The sequence below is a fragment of the Chrysemys picta genome, chromosome 1, assembly GCF_011386835.1.
Source record: "Chrysemys picta bellii isolate R12L10 chromosome 1, ASM1138683v2, whole genome shotgun sequence".
NCBI lineage: Eukaryota > Metazoa > Chordata > Testudines > Emydidae > Chrysemys > Chrysemys picta.
In genome coordinates, this window is record NC_088791.1 from 219876769 (window position 1) to 219894682 (window position 17914).

General features: G+C 41.2%; 2 protein-coding genes across 9 annotated transcripts in view; one reads left to right on the plus strand and one right to left on the minus strand.

Annotated features, from left to right (window-relative positions):
* MOSPD2 (motile sperm domain containing 2) overlaps nucleotides 1-8114 on the minus strand; it is a 62316-nt gene extending 54202 nt beyond the window's left edge. Inside the window, exons 1-2 of one of the 4 annotated variants that reach the window (XM_005287804.4) lie at nucleotides 7898-8114; nucleotides 7543-7606 (exon numbers count right to left, since the gene is read on the minus strand). In XM_005287804.4, the coding sequence (XP_005287861.1) occupies nucleotides 7543-7606; nucleotides 7898-7906 (73 nt within the window). In that variant the 5' untranslated portion in view covers nucleotides 7907-8114. The remainder of the gene's footprint in view (nucleotides 1-7542; nucleotides 7607-7897) is intronic. The other 3 variants (XM_005287805.5, XM_065580519.1, XM_065580525.1) reach the window with 3 other exon arrangements.
* FANCB (FA complementation group B) overlaps nucleotides 7993-17914 on the plus strand; it is a 31857-nt gene continuing 21935 nt past the window's right edge. For 2 of the 5 annotated variants that reach the window (XR_010597571.1, XM_042840182.2), the window contains exons 1-3: nucleotides 7993-8293; nucleotides 15523-16551; nucleotides 17488-17640. Coding sequence is in view for 4 of the 5 variants with exons in the window: in XM_042840182.2 (XP_042696116.2) it covers nucleotides 15628-16551; nucleotides 17488-17640 (1077 nt within the window). In the remaining variant the exon portion in view is untranslated. Of the gene's footprint in view, nucleotides 8294-8584; nucleotides 8725-13439; nucleotides 13538-15522; nucleotides 16552-17487; nucleotides 17641-17914 lie in introns of those variants that run through there. The other 3 variants (XM_065580492.1, XM_065580500.1, XM_065580505.1) reach the window with 3 other exon arrangements.

A 17914-nucleotide genomic window follows, 5' to 3' on the forward strand; every position in this document is an offset into this window, starting at 1 on the left:
TTAAGTGGTGATTTGATCACAAGCCAAGTACAGTAACTCCTCACTTAAAGTTGTAGTTATGTTCCTGAAAAATGCAACTTTAAGTGAAACAATGTTAAACTAATCCAATTTTCCCATAAGATTTAATGTAAATGCAGGGGATTAGGTTCCAAGGAAATTTTGGGGGGGCAGACAAAAGGCATTATATATTGTACTGTACTGTGGTGGGGAGATGCCCCTGGGGCTCAGGGCTGGGGGTGCAGGGTCTGGGAGGGAGTTAGGGTGCGGGAGGGTGCTCAGGGTGGGGTGCGGGGTCTGGGAGGGAGTTAGGGTGTGGGAGGGCGCTCAGAGTGGGGGTGTGGGAGGAGGCTCAGGGCTGGGACAGGCAGGAAGTGCACAGCATTTACCTGGGGCAGCTCCTGTTTGGTGCAGGGGGTATGCAGGTGGCTCTGTGCAGCGCGACACCGCCCCCATGGCTGTGATTCTAGGAGCTGCAATTCTGAGAGTTGCCCCCCCCACCCAGCAGGGCCACCCAGAACACAGGGGCTGCTAAGGGGGCCCCGGAGCCCTGGCCTGCAGCTCTAAAGCCCCTTTCGGAATGCGGCCCTGCGAGCATGGGCCGGAGGACTCCGGAGGAGCAGGGCCAGCCACGCAGCCAGCGGCCGGAGAGAAGCGGCGCTTTGAAGGGGAAAGCACCGCTTCTCTCTGGTGGGCTTTGAAGGGAGAAGTGCTGCTTCTCTCCGGCCGCTGGCTGCCCCTGCTCCTCCTGAGTCCTCTGGCCTGTGCTCGCAGGGCCGCATTCTGAAAGGGGTTTTAGACACAACAATCTGTCCCAGAGCAGCCAGCTCTGCCTGCCTGCCTATGGTTCTGTGATTCCCTCGGACTTCTCCCACAGCCTCCTCAGCTGCAGGGAGCAGCATCCTGAGTAGCTCTGTGAGCTCTCCCTGCTGAAGAATGTCAAAGCAGCACAGCAGTCCCTCCCCACCCCAACTCCCAGTCTGTATTCCTAGTGCAGGGCAGAACAGGAGCTTTTAACATTAATGATTTGCTCTTTGTTCCCTAAATGGAGCAGCACACTCACCTGTCAGATACTTCCTGGAGCTTTGAAAGGGGAGAGGTGCATGGCTACAGGGCAGCAGAGATCAAAGCAGTGAGCAGAGTGGTCAGGACAGGCATTGTGGGATACTAGTGGAAGCCAGTTATGTCAACAAAATGAACAGTAGTGTCTACACTGCTGCTCTGTCACTTTAACTTTGCCACAAAAAGCTTTATGCTGCTCATTGAGGCGGTTTTGTTTTGCCGCAAAAAACAGCGTTGTAGTGTGTACACCTCCCCTATTTAGTCGGCAAAACCCAGCTTTTGCTGACAAAACTTTGCAGTGTAGACAAGGCCTTATTCTTTCATTATCAGCACTGATACAAATGTAAATATATCATTTCTCAGCTTGTTGAGTCAGAGCCTGGAAAAACATGTTTTTCAGAACCTAAACAGATGTGAACAGGCAAGCAACACATCTGCCCTTAAGGAGTGTTGGGCTGTTTTTTAAAAAAAAACTAGTCACAGCACTAGCCTCTGTGAGCCCTTCCCATATATGTAAATCATGGTTCTCTCAGCACACAGAATTCAAAACATGGAGGGTCTGATCCTACTCATATTAAAGACAACTACAGATTTGCCATTGCCTTAAATGAGAACAGGAACAAACCTTACATTTGAAATGAGTTATGTGTACCAAGAGAACTACATATGGGAAAAATCTCAAAAACTAATGTTACAAAATTATATTTGAAAATGCACTGATGCCTAAGGAAAAACATGAATTGATAATTCAAATATAATTACATATATTTAATATGTTTTCTTCAATTCCCCTCCCTTATTACTAAAGACTTTGCCTGGGAATGATTAAGCTATCATTAAAATAATTAGTATTATTCTTTCAGGATCACACTACTTGCATGAGGAAAGGAACACTAACAGTAGCAACGTAAGGCCAGTTGTAGAAATTTCCTAAGCAGTGAAAAGTATTAGCAAAGAAAAAAAAAAAAGAGGAAAATGTAAGACTGATTGACAGAAGATATTGCTATTACCAGTCACTACTGGCAAATAAACTTGTTTTCATTGTTTCTGTCTCACTACCCCAACCACATATGTCAATAGCTCTTTCAAAAAAAGATTATTTTCCCCCTCCCCACTGCCTGGGCCAAACTGCACTGCCACAATCTTGCACATCAGTACTGCTCAGATAGCAGCCACTAATCCTTCAAGCTGAGCAAAAGGAACTTTTAAAAGCATATTTACAATATTCAAATACAGAGCATTTTGATACTAGAAAATATGTTTTTGTTCATTGGCACAGGCTGTTTCCTTTAACTCAAACAGAGAAGACAGAAGATATATCAATGTTGTATTTTTTTAAATGTAAGAAAAACTCAGATCATAGTGAACATGAAAACATATACGTTTTCCAGATCAGATATCTCACATTTGCCTAATCTTCCTTCCAGATTGCTTCAAGGGACATGGACAAAGAGGCATTCTCATGCAAGTACCCTTTTTTGGGGAAATGAGTGAAATTATCCTATATTTATACGATGCCTTAAGTTTTGTATTGTTTCTCAAACTGTATCTGGTTATTAAACAGCTGATTACTTTAACCACATCGATGAACCAGCCTTATAAAAACTTTGAAAAACTTCTCAAATGGTGAATTTGATTCCTAACTCCTACACTGCAATTATCAACACAGCAGTATACTCTGTCTGATTTTTCTTTAGATCTAAGATGGTTCAAAAACTATGATGAAGGGCTAGTCTACACTAGAAACAATACATCGGCGTGGCTTCACCGATGCAGCTGTGCCGTGGTAGCACGTCTGGTGAAGACTCTCTATGCTGACGGGAGAGTGCTCTCCCGTCAGCATAATGAATCCACCTCCGTGAGAGGCAGTAATGATGTCGGTGGGCGCTCTACGGCCAACATAGCACTGTCCACATCGGCGCTTAGGTTGGTGTCACTTATATCGCTCAGAGGGGTGGCTTTTTCACACCCCAGAGCCATGTTAGTTATACCGAAGTAAGTGGTAGTATAGACCTGGCCTTAGTCTTTGTAGTTAGATATACCAATTAATATAGATTACATTTCATATTCAATTTCTTTAAAGGTGAGCAGACAAGGAATATATATTTTTAAATTTACTCCTTTTTTTATGGAATGTGAAAAAAGCTCGAATGTCAGCCAATATAGGTTTAAGTGTTTTCACTAAACTAATATATCAAAGGCTCTCCAACTTTTCATATCATAACAAATAAACAACACAACAACAATATAACATCACATTACAACAATAGTAATCATGTTCGTGACACTGACACCTCAATTTTAGTCTGCTTTCTCTGCTGAGACAACATAGAAATCGTGAATTCTGCATTATGGTATGGTACCTTTCTGTTGTGGGGCAAAAAATCCTCTCCCCAGTATAATCAAAGACACTGACTTCCTTGTGTAATTAAAGAAAGAAGCAAAACAGTGGAAGCTGCAGTTCTCTCATACTCAAATATGCTGAGAATTTCACAATATCACACAATGACTAGCTTTTACCTCTCCTAGCCCCTCTGTAAATGGGAAGTAGACCATTTTTTCCATTTTGTAACTATAATACTCCAGGCAAGTTTAGTGGACACTCTGAACACAGCAGCAGCCCACACCTCTCAAGCTACCTCCTGCAGTGCTGGTGCCCAAATTTAAGACAGGTTAACAGAAGTGGATATCAAGCAGTGTTTTATTCCTTTACAACAGAGCAGTCCATGTTTGTTTCAGGTGTTCACCAGTGTATCTGACTCAGAGTTCCTCACATTTTCTCAGATAAGGGGAAGAGGAAAAGTAAGTATAACATGTTCTATGTTCTTAACAGCTTGTCTGGTTCTGCTGATTATTCCTCTCTGAAGCCAAAATCCTCATTTTTTCACACTGCAATTGATTACAGCATGAAGGATTATGATGCCACAAACAAAGAATTACAACCTCGGGGCAAATGAACTGAAGAAATCACAATCCTGCTTTCATTGGAAAAAATAGAACTAAAGAAAAAAAAACTCTAGAACATGACTAGAAAAGGGGCTTATGGAGAAGGTATTTCTATAGGAATTCCAAGTACTGTAGTATAACAGCTATTTGTATTCCAGTAGCAATGGTATAAGCTTCTTCTTTAAGTGTTTTAGCCAGCCCAACACAGCTTTTGTGGCTAATAACCCATGGAAATTCCACAGACTTCTCTAGCTATGATCAGGGAGGCTGCTCCCTATTCCAAGAAAATACTACTTCTCAACAGAGATTGTGTAAGGACCAAAGCAGCATTAGATAACCACCCACGACCATCCTGACGTGGCTATGGTCTCATGATAATATCACACTGATAAAGAGTAATCCTCCTTCCCCAATACTAATACGGGGGAAGGAACGGTTTCCTGTCTGAAAAGGACAATATTCAAGAGGCTTTATAATCCAACAAGAACCCCAATGTCTCACAGTTCTGTTACGGAACTGTCAAGATCATCTTTACTTACGTAGAGATTTCATATGATATAGTAAGTGCCTTCTGCTCAATGGTATATATTTTAATAATTCTATCAGTACTCAAGCAGTATATAACTTCTCTTTGACCAGAGAGAGGCAAACACATTTTAGAATATGAGATGAGTGGAACAAAAAAATTTGCTATTAAAGCGACAATGATGTTTGTTATTTATTTTTAAACAGTTCCACAGCTAAAAAGAGAGAGGACTGAAACCTAGAAATGAAGAGAGGTTTTATGATGAAATTCGGTTTTGTTTGATTGAGCTAGAAAGCTTTGTAAATATTGCATGCTGTGCTCATATAGTACATTCTACATCATGTATTTTTTAAACAAATTCACAAAACTTGTAGCTAAGGAAGGCTGACTATGCACAGGTGCATGGTTAAAACGGTTGTGCAGAGAAAAATATACTGAAGGTACATATACACAGAGGATTTACCAAATAAAATATAATTTATTAGTGAGAGCTGTTGGCTGAAAAGAGATCATTAGAAATTAAAAAGTTCTGCTCTTTAATCAGGAATATTTTCAAGACAAAGTTCAATTTTTCATTACAAGTTTTGCAGCTGCTTGGGCGATTTACAAAAGAGATACATTTTGCCACTTTTTATAGTGGGAATCGTATATCCACCCTCCCTGAACTCAAAACTCACTGAGCTCAATGACAGCACCCCCTCTCCCGCCCTCCCAAACTAGTAAAGAAAAATTCATCTTCAGGCAAAGCTTAAAATATTGCAGCCCCAAAAGATGAAAGTTACAATCTTTCATAATTACTGAAAACAGGGAGTTTGAATGCTGGCCATTATACAAACTTAACCATAGCTGTCCCTTCCACTTCTACTGTAACAAAAAAAATCAAGATTAATGTGCCCCAAATTTAAATTTGAGTCCAATTATGCAGCATTCAAGGTTTTTTTTGTTTGTTTGTTTTAAAAACAGAACTGCACAGGAAGCACAATAAGCACTCACTATCAAGTCACAAGAATTCTTATTATGGCCCAAACCCCAAACACTTATTTACGTGTTTAACTTCAATAGGACTACTCATGGGTGTAAAGTTAAAGCAAATGTGCATTTGAAGGTTTGAGGCCTATATTAAAAGGGTAGAGTCCAGGGTGTACAACTAACACAATTTACTGCATATATACACTGAAGAAAAGAGATACTGGAATCACTTGTAGGTAGTTCTCTGAAAACTTCAGCTCAACATGCAATAGCAGTCAAAAAGGCTAACAGAATGTTAGCAACTATTAGTGAAGGGATAGTAAAGAACACTGAAAATAGCATAATGCCACTATATAAATCCATGGTGTACCCATACCTTGAATACTTCTGGTTGCCCCATCTCAAAAAGGATAGAATGTAACCGGAACAGGTTCCAAGAAGGGCAACAAAGATGAAGGGTATGGAACAGCTTCCATAAAAGAAGAGACTACAAAGATTAGCGCGGTTCACCTTAGAGAAGATGCAACTAAAAAGGATATGATAGAGGTCTACGAAATCAAGAATGGTGTAGAAAAAGTGAACAGAGAAATATTATATACTCTTTCCCACAAAACAAAAACCAGCCGCCACCCAGTGAAATTAATAGGCAGCAGGTTTAATACAAAGAAGAGGAAGTACTTTTTTGCACAATTAACTTCTAGAACTCATTGCTATGGGATGTTGTGATGGTCAAAGTATAACTGGGTTAAAAAAAAAAACTAGATAAGTTCATGGAGGATAGATTCATCAATGGCTACTAGCTAAGATGGTTGAAAATGCAACCCCATGCTCGGGACAACCCTAAACCTCTACCAGAAGCTAGGGGGGAGTGGGAAGGGGAAGAAAGATGGATCATTCCGACTGCCCTATTCTATACACTAACCCTGTAGCTCTGGTTCTAGCCATTGTTGGAGACAGGATACTGGACTAGACAGACCATTGGTCTGACACAGTATCATAGTTCTTATGCTGCTGGGTTCTTCTATTCCTAAGAAGAAAGGGGAGAGATGTTATCTACACTGAATGCCAAATCAAGTTTGAGATCATGTTAGAACAGTGGTTCCCAACCCATGAACCGCTTGTGGCCCAGTCAGCACACAGCTGAGGCCCATGTGGCATCCTCAGGGACATACAGTTAGTATATATATTGTGTGGATGCACTAGCCCACACAACACAGAGAGGTGCATATGAAGCCCACAATGGTAAATAGGTTGAGAAGCACTGTGTTAGAGTCTGTTTACACTGGCTGTGTTATAAAACATAACTAGCATGTTTTCTAATACCACAATGCTAAATACTAAATGGAGTTGTTTGATGTTGTGTTAACTAATGTGCTGTCACCCTATGTACTTCCCCAGTGTAAGACATGGGGAAAATCAACACAGACACAGAGAGACCTCTTTAAGACCATCTATTGTATCTGGTCTTATATTTAGAGTGTAAGCTCTTTGGGGGCAAGGTCTGTCTTTTTATACAGTGTATAACACAATGGGGTCTTGGTTCATGACTAGGGCTTTTAGGTCCTAGTGTAATATTAATAATAATAAAATATTAGGAGTCAAAGTGAATCAGCACTATGCCCATTTTATCCTTGGCCTCCTCTCTAACACTGCCAACTAGAAGCACACCAATTACAGTGATGATTTATGATGCAGTCACCTGGGTAGTAGAAAATGGAATAAACAGGAGCAACTCATTTCACAGAAACTACCAAGTGTGTACAGCATGAATGTGTGTTAGATCCCATGATCTGGGAAATGAAGGGCTCTGCACGTCAACTCACCTGAAGAAGGACAAGACATCAACTCACTTGGGTGCATGGGGAAAAGAGAATGGCAAAATGACACAAGCATTACAAAATAATGAAGGGTTGTGCAAACCACGTGATGTGCAATCTATGTGAAGAAACACTTGTCCTAATACTACCCCAGCATTACAGCTGGGGATGGACAGCACATGAAACCCTAAAATAGATGGACATCACCACCAGCATGGTACCAACCTGGCACATATTCAGTCTCAAAGCGCCGTCTGGTTTCGCTAATTAAGGCAGCCTTGTCCTGCTGCTGAGAAACAAGAGGATAAACCCGGTATGAGACCCCCACACCCCTTTCCCAGGTATCCCCCTCTCCCCCAGTTCCCTCCACCCCACTCCTTAGTGTCCTCCAACCCACATGCTCTCCAGTGGTCCCCCTCCACTGTCCCCGACCCCATGCCCTCCAGCAGTCCCCCTCCCCAGTCCTTCGTATCCCCAGCCCCCGCAAGTCGGACGCCCTCGTTTCCCCCGGGGTCAGCGGGCTCCGCAGCAGGAAGGGGGGAGGGGACAGAGACCGCCGCGCTCTCACGCAGCTACTCACGCCGGCCATGGTCCCGCGGAGGTTCCCCGGTCCCCGCAGCAGCTGGTGACAAGGCAGCAGGGCGGAAGGGGAGGGGAGCGCGTGACGAAGAGAGCAGTGGGGCGGGGCAAGGGAGCGCCGACTAACGCCGCGCGCTTCCCGGAACTACCCGAACAAGTCAATCAGCCCGCCGCCGTCCGCCCCCGTTACGCCCGCCTGAGAGACAGCCCCGCCCCGCACCTCCTAAAGCCCCGCCCAGCGCCTGCCCGTCATTTCTTGTCTGTCTCTCTCCCCCTCCCCCATGCCAGCCTTTCCGGGACAGTTTCCTTTCCCACAATGCTTTGCGTGGCGGGCCATTCGGAGCCGGCCCGGAGCAGCTGAGCTGGGAGCTGTCGGCGCGCGCGGCGCACAGGGCGGGTAAGGCCGCGCGCGGGTGGGGCAGGGCTCGAGCGCGGCCAGTTGCGGTCTGCGGCGGCGGGGCCGGGGCCGGGGCGCAGTTAGCGAAACTGCGGGTCGGGAGGTTCGTGCCTGTGTAACGGCCCCTGCGCCTGGCACGGCTCCCGCAGCGCCGGGCGCCTCTGGCTGCTGCCTAGGAACAGATACCGAGCGCCTCGACCGCCCCCATCCACCCCCGTGTGTTCAGCCCAATCCTCGCCCCGAGCAACGCTCACCCCCTTGGGGGCACGTGTTGAGCTGCGAGGGGCCGGGGCAGGGCCGCCTCTCTGGGGTAGGCGGCTGGTTACTCTGCCTGGAAGTAAGGGATTGGCTGTGTGAAGAGCGATGACCTCAGGTGTGGGCTGAGCAGCCTGTAGGGAGGAACCCGCAGCGCAGCGAAACCCCTGGCTGAGGTTTGGGCTGAGTTTTACTTTTGGCATTTAATTTACCCATCACTGGGAAGGACTTTAGTAAAGTGTGTTGGGAGCGCGGGGCAGATTGGGAAAGGTGCCTGCCCACTCTTATCTAGCTTGGGAATCGGACTCTCCTGACTTACAAGAACAGCGTTCATCTAGTTGATAGCTGAACTATCAGACTGAATAGAGAATCTAAGTGTTCTGCCCACATTCAAAGTTGTAAAATATACACACCACCTGATAAGTCACTTGCAACTTGCATTTCTCACCACATTGATGGTGTGAGTTGCAACATCCAGTGGCAACCATTCAATTGGTATTTTTTGAATGTGGTCTGCTGCTATATTTGGGCTAGTTCAGCTTGGCTAGTCCAAGCAAGGATGGTTTGGTATGCAGAGAGCTACTTTTCTATCTAAAGTGTACAAGTTAGTAAAGTTTTTCTCTTTTGTGAATTATACATCCTTAATACATGTAGTTATAAGTGGCTTATTGATATTTTACATCTTGATCAAAAAGTATGACTGAATAGGAGAGCTGTTGGAATCCATGACAAAACAATACCATAAATGGAAAACCTTGGACGATCTCCAGATTTTGGTGCTAGAAAAAATCCTATCTGCCCAGTGAACATCTACTACTGTAAAAAGCACTTTGCTAAACAGAGCAGAAGAATGCAACTAGTATTGTAACTTTAATGCGAATATACTGTAATATGCGGCAGCCAAGATTTTACATGTAGTTTAGAACAGTCATTTTTGTAAGATTGTCTTAAGTACTTGGAGTAATGGGGGGATTCCTCACTGGATGGCTAGAACAATAGTTCCCTTCCTTTTGGATCATTCCTAGATAGAAAATTTATCAGAGGTGTCAACTTGCTTTTTAAATGAAAATACTATTTCTGCAAAGTTTACTTGGAAAAACCTATTTTGGTGCAACCTTAAGGCTTATCTTGCAACTTGCTCTGCACAGACAGGTACCATTTCAGCACACGGGTGAATTAGTTGCAAGTTCTGGGTCTTTAGATACACTGAATTTGAAAAATAGGAAATGACACACACATACTACAGTGATGAGGATGTTATAAGAATCTATATAAAATAGGAACCTCATTTTTGCAGACTATTTATAAATCTTGGGTATTTAAGTGGTTTCCATTACTATAATATCTGACTGTCACAACCATTAATGTATTTATCTTCACAACACTGATGTGAAGTAGGGAATTACTACTATTCCTGTTTTACAGTTGGGGAACTAATGTACCGAGTGACTAAATGACTTGCCCATTCCTGTGGTAATGTTAACTTGTGTTCATTGGATGGGTATAACTTTGTACAAGTTACTAGTAGATGTACTAATACAGGTTAACAAATTACTTGTAACCTGGTCTTTTATAAATTGAATGTGGTCACTTTTGTTTTTGTGGGACAGTTAATGGGAAATAAAATGTATCTGCGAAAACTTCAACTGAATTTTTACTATAAATGTTTTACAACAAATTTTAATCCATTTTTTTATCTATTATCTCTTTCTTTCTTATTATTATTGTGCAATTTGTGGATGGTAACTTGTAGCCAGGTTGTATTTCCAGGGTGGATTTGATTTAAATCAAATTGATTTAAATCACTAGTCAGGAGGACTCAATTTAATCATGGATTTGTACATAAAAGTGCATTCTTGTTGGTTGTTATAACCTTAATACATATTCTTTACAACTCAGAGATAGATGAAGGTTTCATTTTTAGAAGGTACACAATACAGTGATTTATTTTGAAAACTTGTCTGATTAGTTTTACAGCTATATCAGAAAATGAATGATTGGTTATTTCATTTACCAAAGGTAATTGAAGCAGATGTTTATGAAGTCCTTGGGAGGTGAACTATCTCCAATTCAACAGGTTAATTGTTAATATTTGGAGGATTTTCTTGCCATGCTGTATTAGAGGGAGAACATCACCAGACAGACATTTAAATCATTTTATTTAACTAAAACAACAACGTTATGTATTCTGGATTTTTTTCTTCAAAAGCAAACATATAATATGTTAACAAAAAAAATATGAATTTTTGAATTTAGTTAAACATTCAAGTTTTTTAAAATCAGGTTTGTTTTTGTTAAAATTGTTTTTACTAAAATGGTTAAATGAAATATTTTTTAAAAATTTAAATCAACTATGTCAGCCAGGTCAACATGAGAAATTTAAAATACTGGCTTCTGTAGCTAACTCAGTCGTCTTCACCTTCATTTTCCTGTTTGTTCATAATTTGGAAAAGAAAAACAAGTTTTCCTGCTTTTTCAGGTCCCAAACGACTTCTCAATTTGGAATGAATTAGTCCAAAGGAAGAAGCTACTGCTGTTAAAAGTGGATTCAGAGACTGTTGAAGTGATAATCTCAAGTGTTTAAGTGACTTCCACCAATTCACTAGTGTGACTTTCTTTAAACCACCATCAATAAACATATATTTCTTGAATGGTTCACCTTTAGCTCTGAAGTTTATTATAGTTGGCATTATGGAGGGATCATTGCTGTATGTCCTTGTCATAGCCAACTCCTCTTCTTCAGCAGTTAAGGTTTGACCCTGGTACCGAGTATTGAGAATATTTGCAAGAAAATCAGCTGGAGATAGTGCTTGTCCCATTTGTTTTTTTTTTAATGCTTGTAATTTAACTCTGTCAATGCATATTTCTCTTCTTAAGATCTCACTCAGTTCCTTCCAAATTTCAACAGTATCAGCAATAAAACAATTATTTCCCTGCATTTTGTTCAAGGCTACAGAAATAGGCTTCAGGGTACTCAGCATGTGTTCAACATTTATCTTAAGCCCAATGCTGAGAACTTTAGCTCTGACAGTGCCATCTATTTTTTCACGATTTTATTCACAAACTGTCATCTGATTAGGCCAGTTCTTGATATAGTGCTCAAAATAGTCCACTACTGAGTTCCATCGCATGTCTCGTTGGGAGAGTTAGCTTGGTTCATCCCACTTTTTTCAGAGCAGCTGCTCCAAAATGATTGTTACGGAAGTATTTTGCAATTTCAACAACATTAGCCTTTATTTCTGGAACACTGACGTCTTTGGCTAGGAGGTGCATCAAATGAACACTGCAACCATATTATGTTAGCTTGGGACTCTCCTCTAAATTTCTTCTTATCTTGGATACATTTGCAGCATTGTCTGTGATCAAGCTGCATACTTGACATTTGAATTTTTTTGTCACAGTTTGTTACAGCTTTTACTGCTACTTGTAAGTATTCTGCTGTGTGTACATTTCCTGATGTATCAATTGTTTCTGTAAGGAAGACATTCCCTTCTTCTGTTGTCTCACAAGCACATACAACAAGATCATTGTGGACATTGCTCCACTCATCGAGACTCAGGTTAACAATTTCACCCTCTAGACCTTTTGCACACTGCTCAATTTCTTTCATACACTCTATCCAGCAATTTGCCTGCGACATCTACTCTGTTGGGCGGACTGTATCCTGGTCTTAGTGACTGAACCATGTTAATGAAGTGTGGGTTCTCAATCATACTGAAAGGAGAGATTGTTGCATAAACAAACTGGGCAATTTTTTCATCAGTTACCTCTTTTTTTTAATCTGCTGGTTCTTATCACAAACTTATCTATAAAAAAAACAGGCGTACTTGTGGCACCTTAGAGACTAACAAATTTATTTGAGCATAAGCTTTCATGGGCTATAGCCCACTTCTTCGGATGCATAGAATGGAACATATATTGAGGAGAGAGATATATATACACATACACACACACACACACACACACACACATACAGAGAACGTGAAAACGTGGGAGTTGTCTTACCAACTCTGAGAGGCCAATTAAGTAAGAGAAAAAATCTTTTGAAGTGATAATCAAGATAGCCCAGTACAGACAGTTTGATAAGAAGTGTGAGAATACTTACAAGGGGAGATGGATTCAATGTTTGTAATGGCTCAGCCATTCCCAGTTCCTATTCAAGCCTAAGTTGATTGTATCTAGTTTGCATATCAATTCCAGCTCAGCAGTTTCTCGCTGGAGTCTGTTTTTGAAGCTTTTCTGTTGCAAAATCGCCACCTGCGGGTCTGTCATTGAATGACCGGACAGGTTAAAGTGTTCTCCCACTGGTTCTTGAGTGTTATGATTCCTGATGTCAGATTTGTGTCCATTAATTCTTTTGCGTAGAGACTGTCCGGTTTGGCCAATGTATATGGCAGAGGGGCATTGCTGGCACATGATGGCATATAGCACACTGGTAGATGTGCAGGTGAACGAGCCCATGATGGTATGGCTGATGTGATTAGGTCCTATGATGTTGTCACTTGAATAGATATGTAGACACAGTTGGCATCGGGCTTTGTTGCAAGGATAGGTTCCTGGGTCAGTGTTTTTGTTCAGTGATGTGTGGTTGCTGGTGAGTATTTGCTTCAGGTTGGGGGGTTGTCTGTAAGCGAAGACAGGTCTGTATCCCAAGATCTGTGAGAGTGAGGGATCATCTTTCAGGATAGGTTGTAGATCTTTGATTATGCCCTGGAGAGGTGTTAGTTGGGGGTGAAGGTGGCAGCTAGTGATGTTATTTTCTTTGTTGGGCCTGTCTTGTAGGAGGTGACTTCTGGGTACTTATCTGGCTCTGTCAATCTGTTTTTTCACTTCAGCAGGTGGGTATTGTAGTTTTAAGAATGCTTGATAGAGATCTTGTAGGTGCTTGTCTCTGTCTGAGGGATTGGAGCAAATGCGGTTGTATCTTAGAGCTTGGCTGTAGACAATGGATCGTGTGGTGTGTCCTGGATGGAAGCTGGAGGCATGTAGGTAAGTGTAGCGGTCAGTAGGTTTCGGGTATAGGGTGGTATTTATGTGACCATCGCTTATTAGCACAGTAGTGTCCAGGAAATGGACCACTTGTGTGGATTGATCTAGGCTGAGGTTGATGGTGGGATGGAAATTATTGAAATCATGGTGGAATTCCTCAAGGGCTTCTTTTCCATGGGTCCAGATGATGCTCAAAGGAACTGTGAAACCACCTGATCAGCATCCCGTGTCCCGGGGATGCTGCCCACGCTCCTCCCCACACAGCCCGGGAGAAACGAGCCTGATCTCGAGCCTGTTCTTCTCTTTGGAGAGGCTCCTTGTTCTGCCTCCGCAGAGCGAACTCCGAAGAGAAGAACAGGCTCGAGATCAGGCTCGTCTACTTTAAAAGCTCCTAACTGTCTCCAACTGCTGATAAGTTTTCCTTAAACCTGGTTCGCTTTTTAAGCTTCAATAAGAACTAATACGCCAAGTTTGAAGCATCTTGCTTTGGATGTGTTTGTTATCCAAGAAAAAAACTTCTGAATGGAACTTATGGGGAAAATGTGTTGTTTTTTTCTCAGAAAAGCTCAATTAACTTGGCCCAGATTTGGATGAAAAAAATCACTTTCAAACTACATCAGTTGAAATGAGAAATATTACGTGAAAAGCAATTTTGTTTGAGAAGCTTGTGAGCAGATTAATTATAGGGCTTAGTATGGAAGTAATTTAGTATTATTAAAATGGTTGCTACATATTTTAAAACATATATTTTTCACAATGTATAGTATTGATTTTTTTTTTAATGCAGCTAAGAATTCAATTTACTTTCCCAATATCTGCTTGTTTCCTTGCTAAAAATAAACTAGATATAAATCAAGCTGTTTTCAGTTGCTATTGATTTGTGGGACCAGCTAATGGAAATTAACCTTTGTTCTTCTCAGGAGCTTGCTAAGAATATGTAGTTGAGATATAAATTGTGACCTGTCACTTGGCTTAGGTTGCCTCCATTCTTTACATTTTGTCTAGAAAAGGTTTTCCAGGCAACAATGATAATTGTATTCTTATTCTGAAAATAAAGTCTTTTAAAAAGACCTTTTTGTATAACTGTGCTCAAGAGTCCATTAATGACTATTAGTCAGGATGGGTAAGGAATGGTGTCCCTAGCCTCTGTTTGTCAGACGGTGGAGATGGATGGCAGGAGAGAGATCACTTGATCTTTACCTGTTAGGTTCACTCCCTCTAGGGCACCTGGCATTGGCCTCTGTCGATAGACAGGATAGCGGGCTGGATGGACCTTTGGGCTGACCGAGTATGGCCATTCTTATGTAATAAATTCTTTAAATGTAAATAGAATTATGCCTGAGTAAATAGTTTGGGAGTTCGTGGAGTTGCAATTTCCTGATCTGTTTAATTTCTTCCTAGAGCTATCTTCTTGAATTTTCATGATTCCATACATGTGAAACAACTTAATAGAATTTTTTATCAAATAGCTTAAATGAAATAAATTATTTTATGTTGTAGAATTGTTGGCAGCCAGTAAATTAATAATTTTGATAAATAACGTCAAAAACTAACTAAAATATTTTGTCATATTAAGAGTAAAAATATTAAATCTCTACCACAAAATGTTACTGATTATCTATATTTGATTAAAAAGTTGCTAAGTTTGATTCTAGTCCTGCATTTGTAACTGTGGCAAACATCACATTAAGGTCAGAACTTTATAGTAAGGACCATATGATTGGCTTGTAACCAGTAACCAATAGCTCAGTGGTTTGAGCATTGGCCTGCTAAACCCAGAGTTGTGAGTTCAATCCTTGAGGGGGCCATTTAGGGATCTGGGGAAAAAAATCTGTCTGGGGATTGGTCCTGCTTTGAGCAGGGAGTTAGACTAGATGACCTCCTGAGGTCCCTTCCAACCCTGATATTCTATGATTCTATATGCAATCCTTGTGACTTATATTCAGTTAATCTAAAAAGCTTTTATTTCTTTTTTACTTTTGTAGATTGAAAAAGATTGGTTGGATTACAAATTTGTTCAAAGAAAAATTATCCTAATGAAAAATGGAGAGACGTCCAGAATTCATGTAGTGGAATAACCATAAAGGGAAATGCTATCAGATGAGCAAGAAAACATCTTACCTTACAATGGAGAAGTCCTCATTTTTCAGCTGTCAAAAGCAGAATGTGCGGCTGAAAAAACAACAAGATTACATGTCAACAGAATGGCATATGACAGTGGCACTAAGCTGTTTGTTCAAAAATCCTCAGGACTGTTCAGCATGCATGGTGGGAGCTTGAATATTGAAATTGTTCGTTGCAGCTCTACAGCAGACTTCAGAACAGGAATTAATCTCCCCTGTATTTTGATGAGAAACAAAAAAAATAATAGTGTTTTCAAATACTTTTTATTGTTGCTTCACAGCTCCAACAAATTTGAACAGTGCTTAAATTTTAAATTGGACTATGAATTGAAAAATGATATAAGGTTGCTTAATGGTCCAACAGTATTATGGAGACATGCCAAAAAACTCTTTTATGTCTCTACCAAAACTTGCACAGTGCTAAGTGCTTCTGTTCAGTTTTCTTCCATTGAATGGGCGGATGAGATTGAGAATGAAGGCATCGTAGTATTAGGGACGAGAACTGCTTGTTTGCCAGAAGAAAAAGATGGGCAAACGCTTTCGTTATCAGATGGAGCCATCTGGGGTAGCGAGTTTGTTGTATATGCAATTGAAAATCAGAAAATATTAACTGGCACCTGTTTTCTGCCTCATGCCTATAGCAGCGTGATATCTTGTGTGCATGTCTGCAGGACTGCGATATCAAGAAGCCAATTCAGAACATCAGTTGTTGCCATCACCCACAAAAAACAGTTGATTTGGTTCCAAGATGGTCTTCCTAAAGGTATCTGCCAGCTTCCATATGAGGAGCCCTGTTCAATACAAGTAGCAACAACAAGCAGAAATGACGTGCTGTATGTTGTGTCATTTGCTTCTGGAAATGTCTGTGCTGTGCAGAGAGACAGCTTTCAGGTATTGTGGTCTTATATAGCTAGAAACAATGGAAGTTTTTAAGGATTCTATTTCCTCTCCCCATCTACATTTGTAAGTCAGGTTCCCACAAGAGAGAGGTTAGTGTTCACCCTCTGCTCCTCCTTATGTTGCTTCCATTAAAATGACCTAAGAACAGTAGGGTACATCTTTCCTAGTGTTGCTCTGTGATTTGTCTAAAAAAAACCAGTAAATGATTCAGTTGCTTAATTAAAAAATTGAGACTTGGCCAGTGTCCCTATTCCTATTTCAAAAGTTGTTTAGAATAAGAATTGCCCATATAGCAAGACTCTGTTATGAATGTTTTTACATAATCCATTTTAAAGAACTGAACTGAATTGATATTGACCCCAAATTTAAATTTGCTGCTTGAATTTTACTAACTTTCCCTGACGTTTTGGCAACAAAGAAATGCAGCAGGTGAAGCCCATGGACGTTTTTTGGCTTTAGTTTTCCTAAATTCATGAGGCAGTGTGAATTATTAGTGTTTTCTTGATATGCAGAGCTTTGGCAGCATAATTTTGCTTTATTTGGAAGGGGGGTTAGATGGGGGTGGGGGTCTCGGGAGGGGGCGGTCAGTGGACAAGGAGCAGGGGGGGTTGATGGTTTGGGGGTTCAGAGGGGGGCGGGAAGTGGGAGGGGGCGGATAGGGGGCGGGGGCCAGATTGTTTGGGAAGGCACAGCCTTCCCTACCCAGCCCTCCATACAGTTGCGCAACCCTGATGTGGCCCTCGGGCCAAAAAGTTTGCCCACCCCGCCCTAGACTAAAAGTACCTGCTTGTGCAAATATAGTAATTGCTCTCTTATGTACTCTTTTAAAAAGTGAATAATTGTAGGCAAACTGTAACAAAATTGAATCTCAAATACAGATGCCTTAGAAAAAGGTGTATACATTTTTAATATTGCATTTAACTGCAGGTTGCTTCCAGATGGCAAGAAGTGACGTCTGTTCTGGTAGATGACTTTATTGGCACTGGGACTGAACAAATTTTATTGCTTTTTAAGAACGAATCCAATACAGATAGTTTAAGTACATTCATTATAACAGATTTGGGAGAGGTCAGCTATGAAGTAAGTTCAGTTTACCTTTTCTTACCCATTCAGTACATGCTAATGAAATTTCATTAACAGAACCTCAATATATTAATAGAAATATTTCTGCAAAGTGAAGCTGTACATATGCTATCAAATCCCCTTAAATTTGAATTTGAATACAATGCCTTATGATTTTAATAGTGAGGTTATAACAAACAAGAATCAATTGAAATAACTGTCTGACTTGACGTGACAGTCAATAATAGAAGATCTTTGGGGAAATTAAAATAATGCTGCCGAAGAGGCTTCA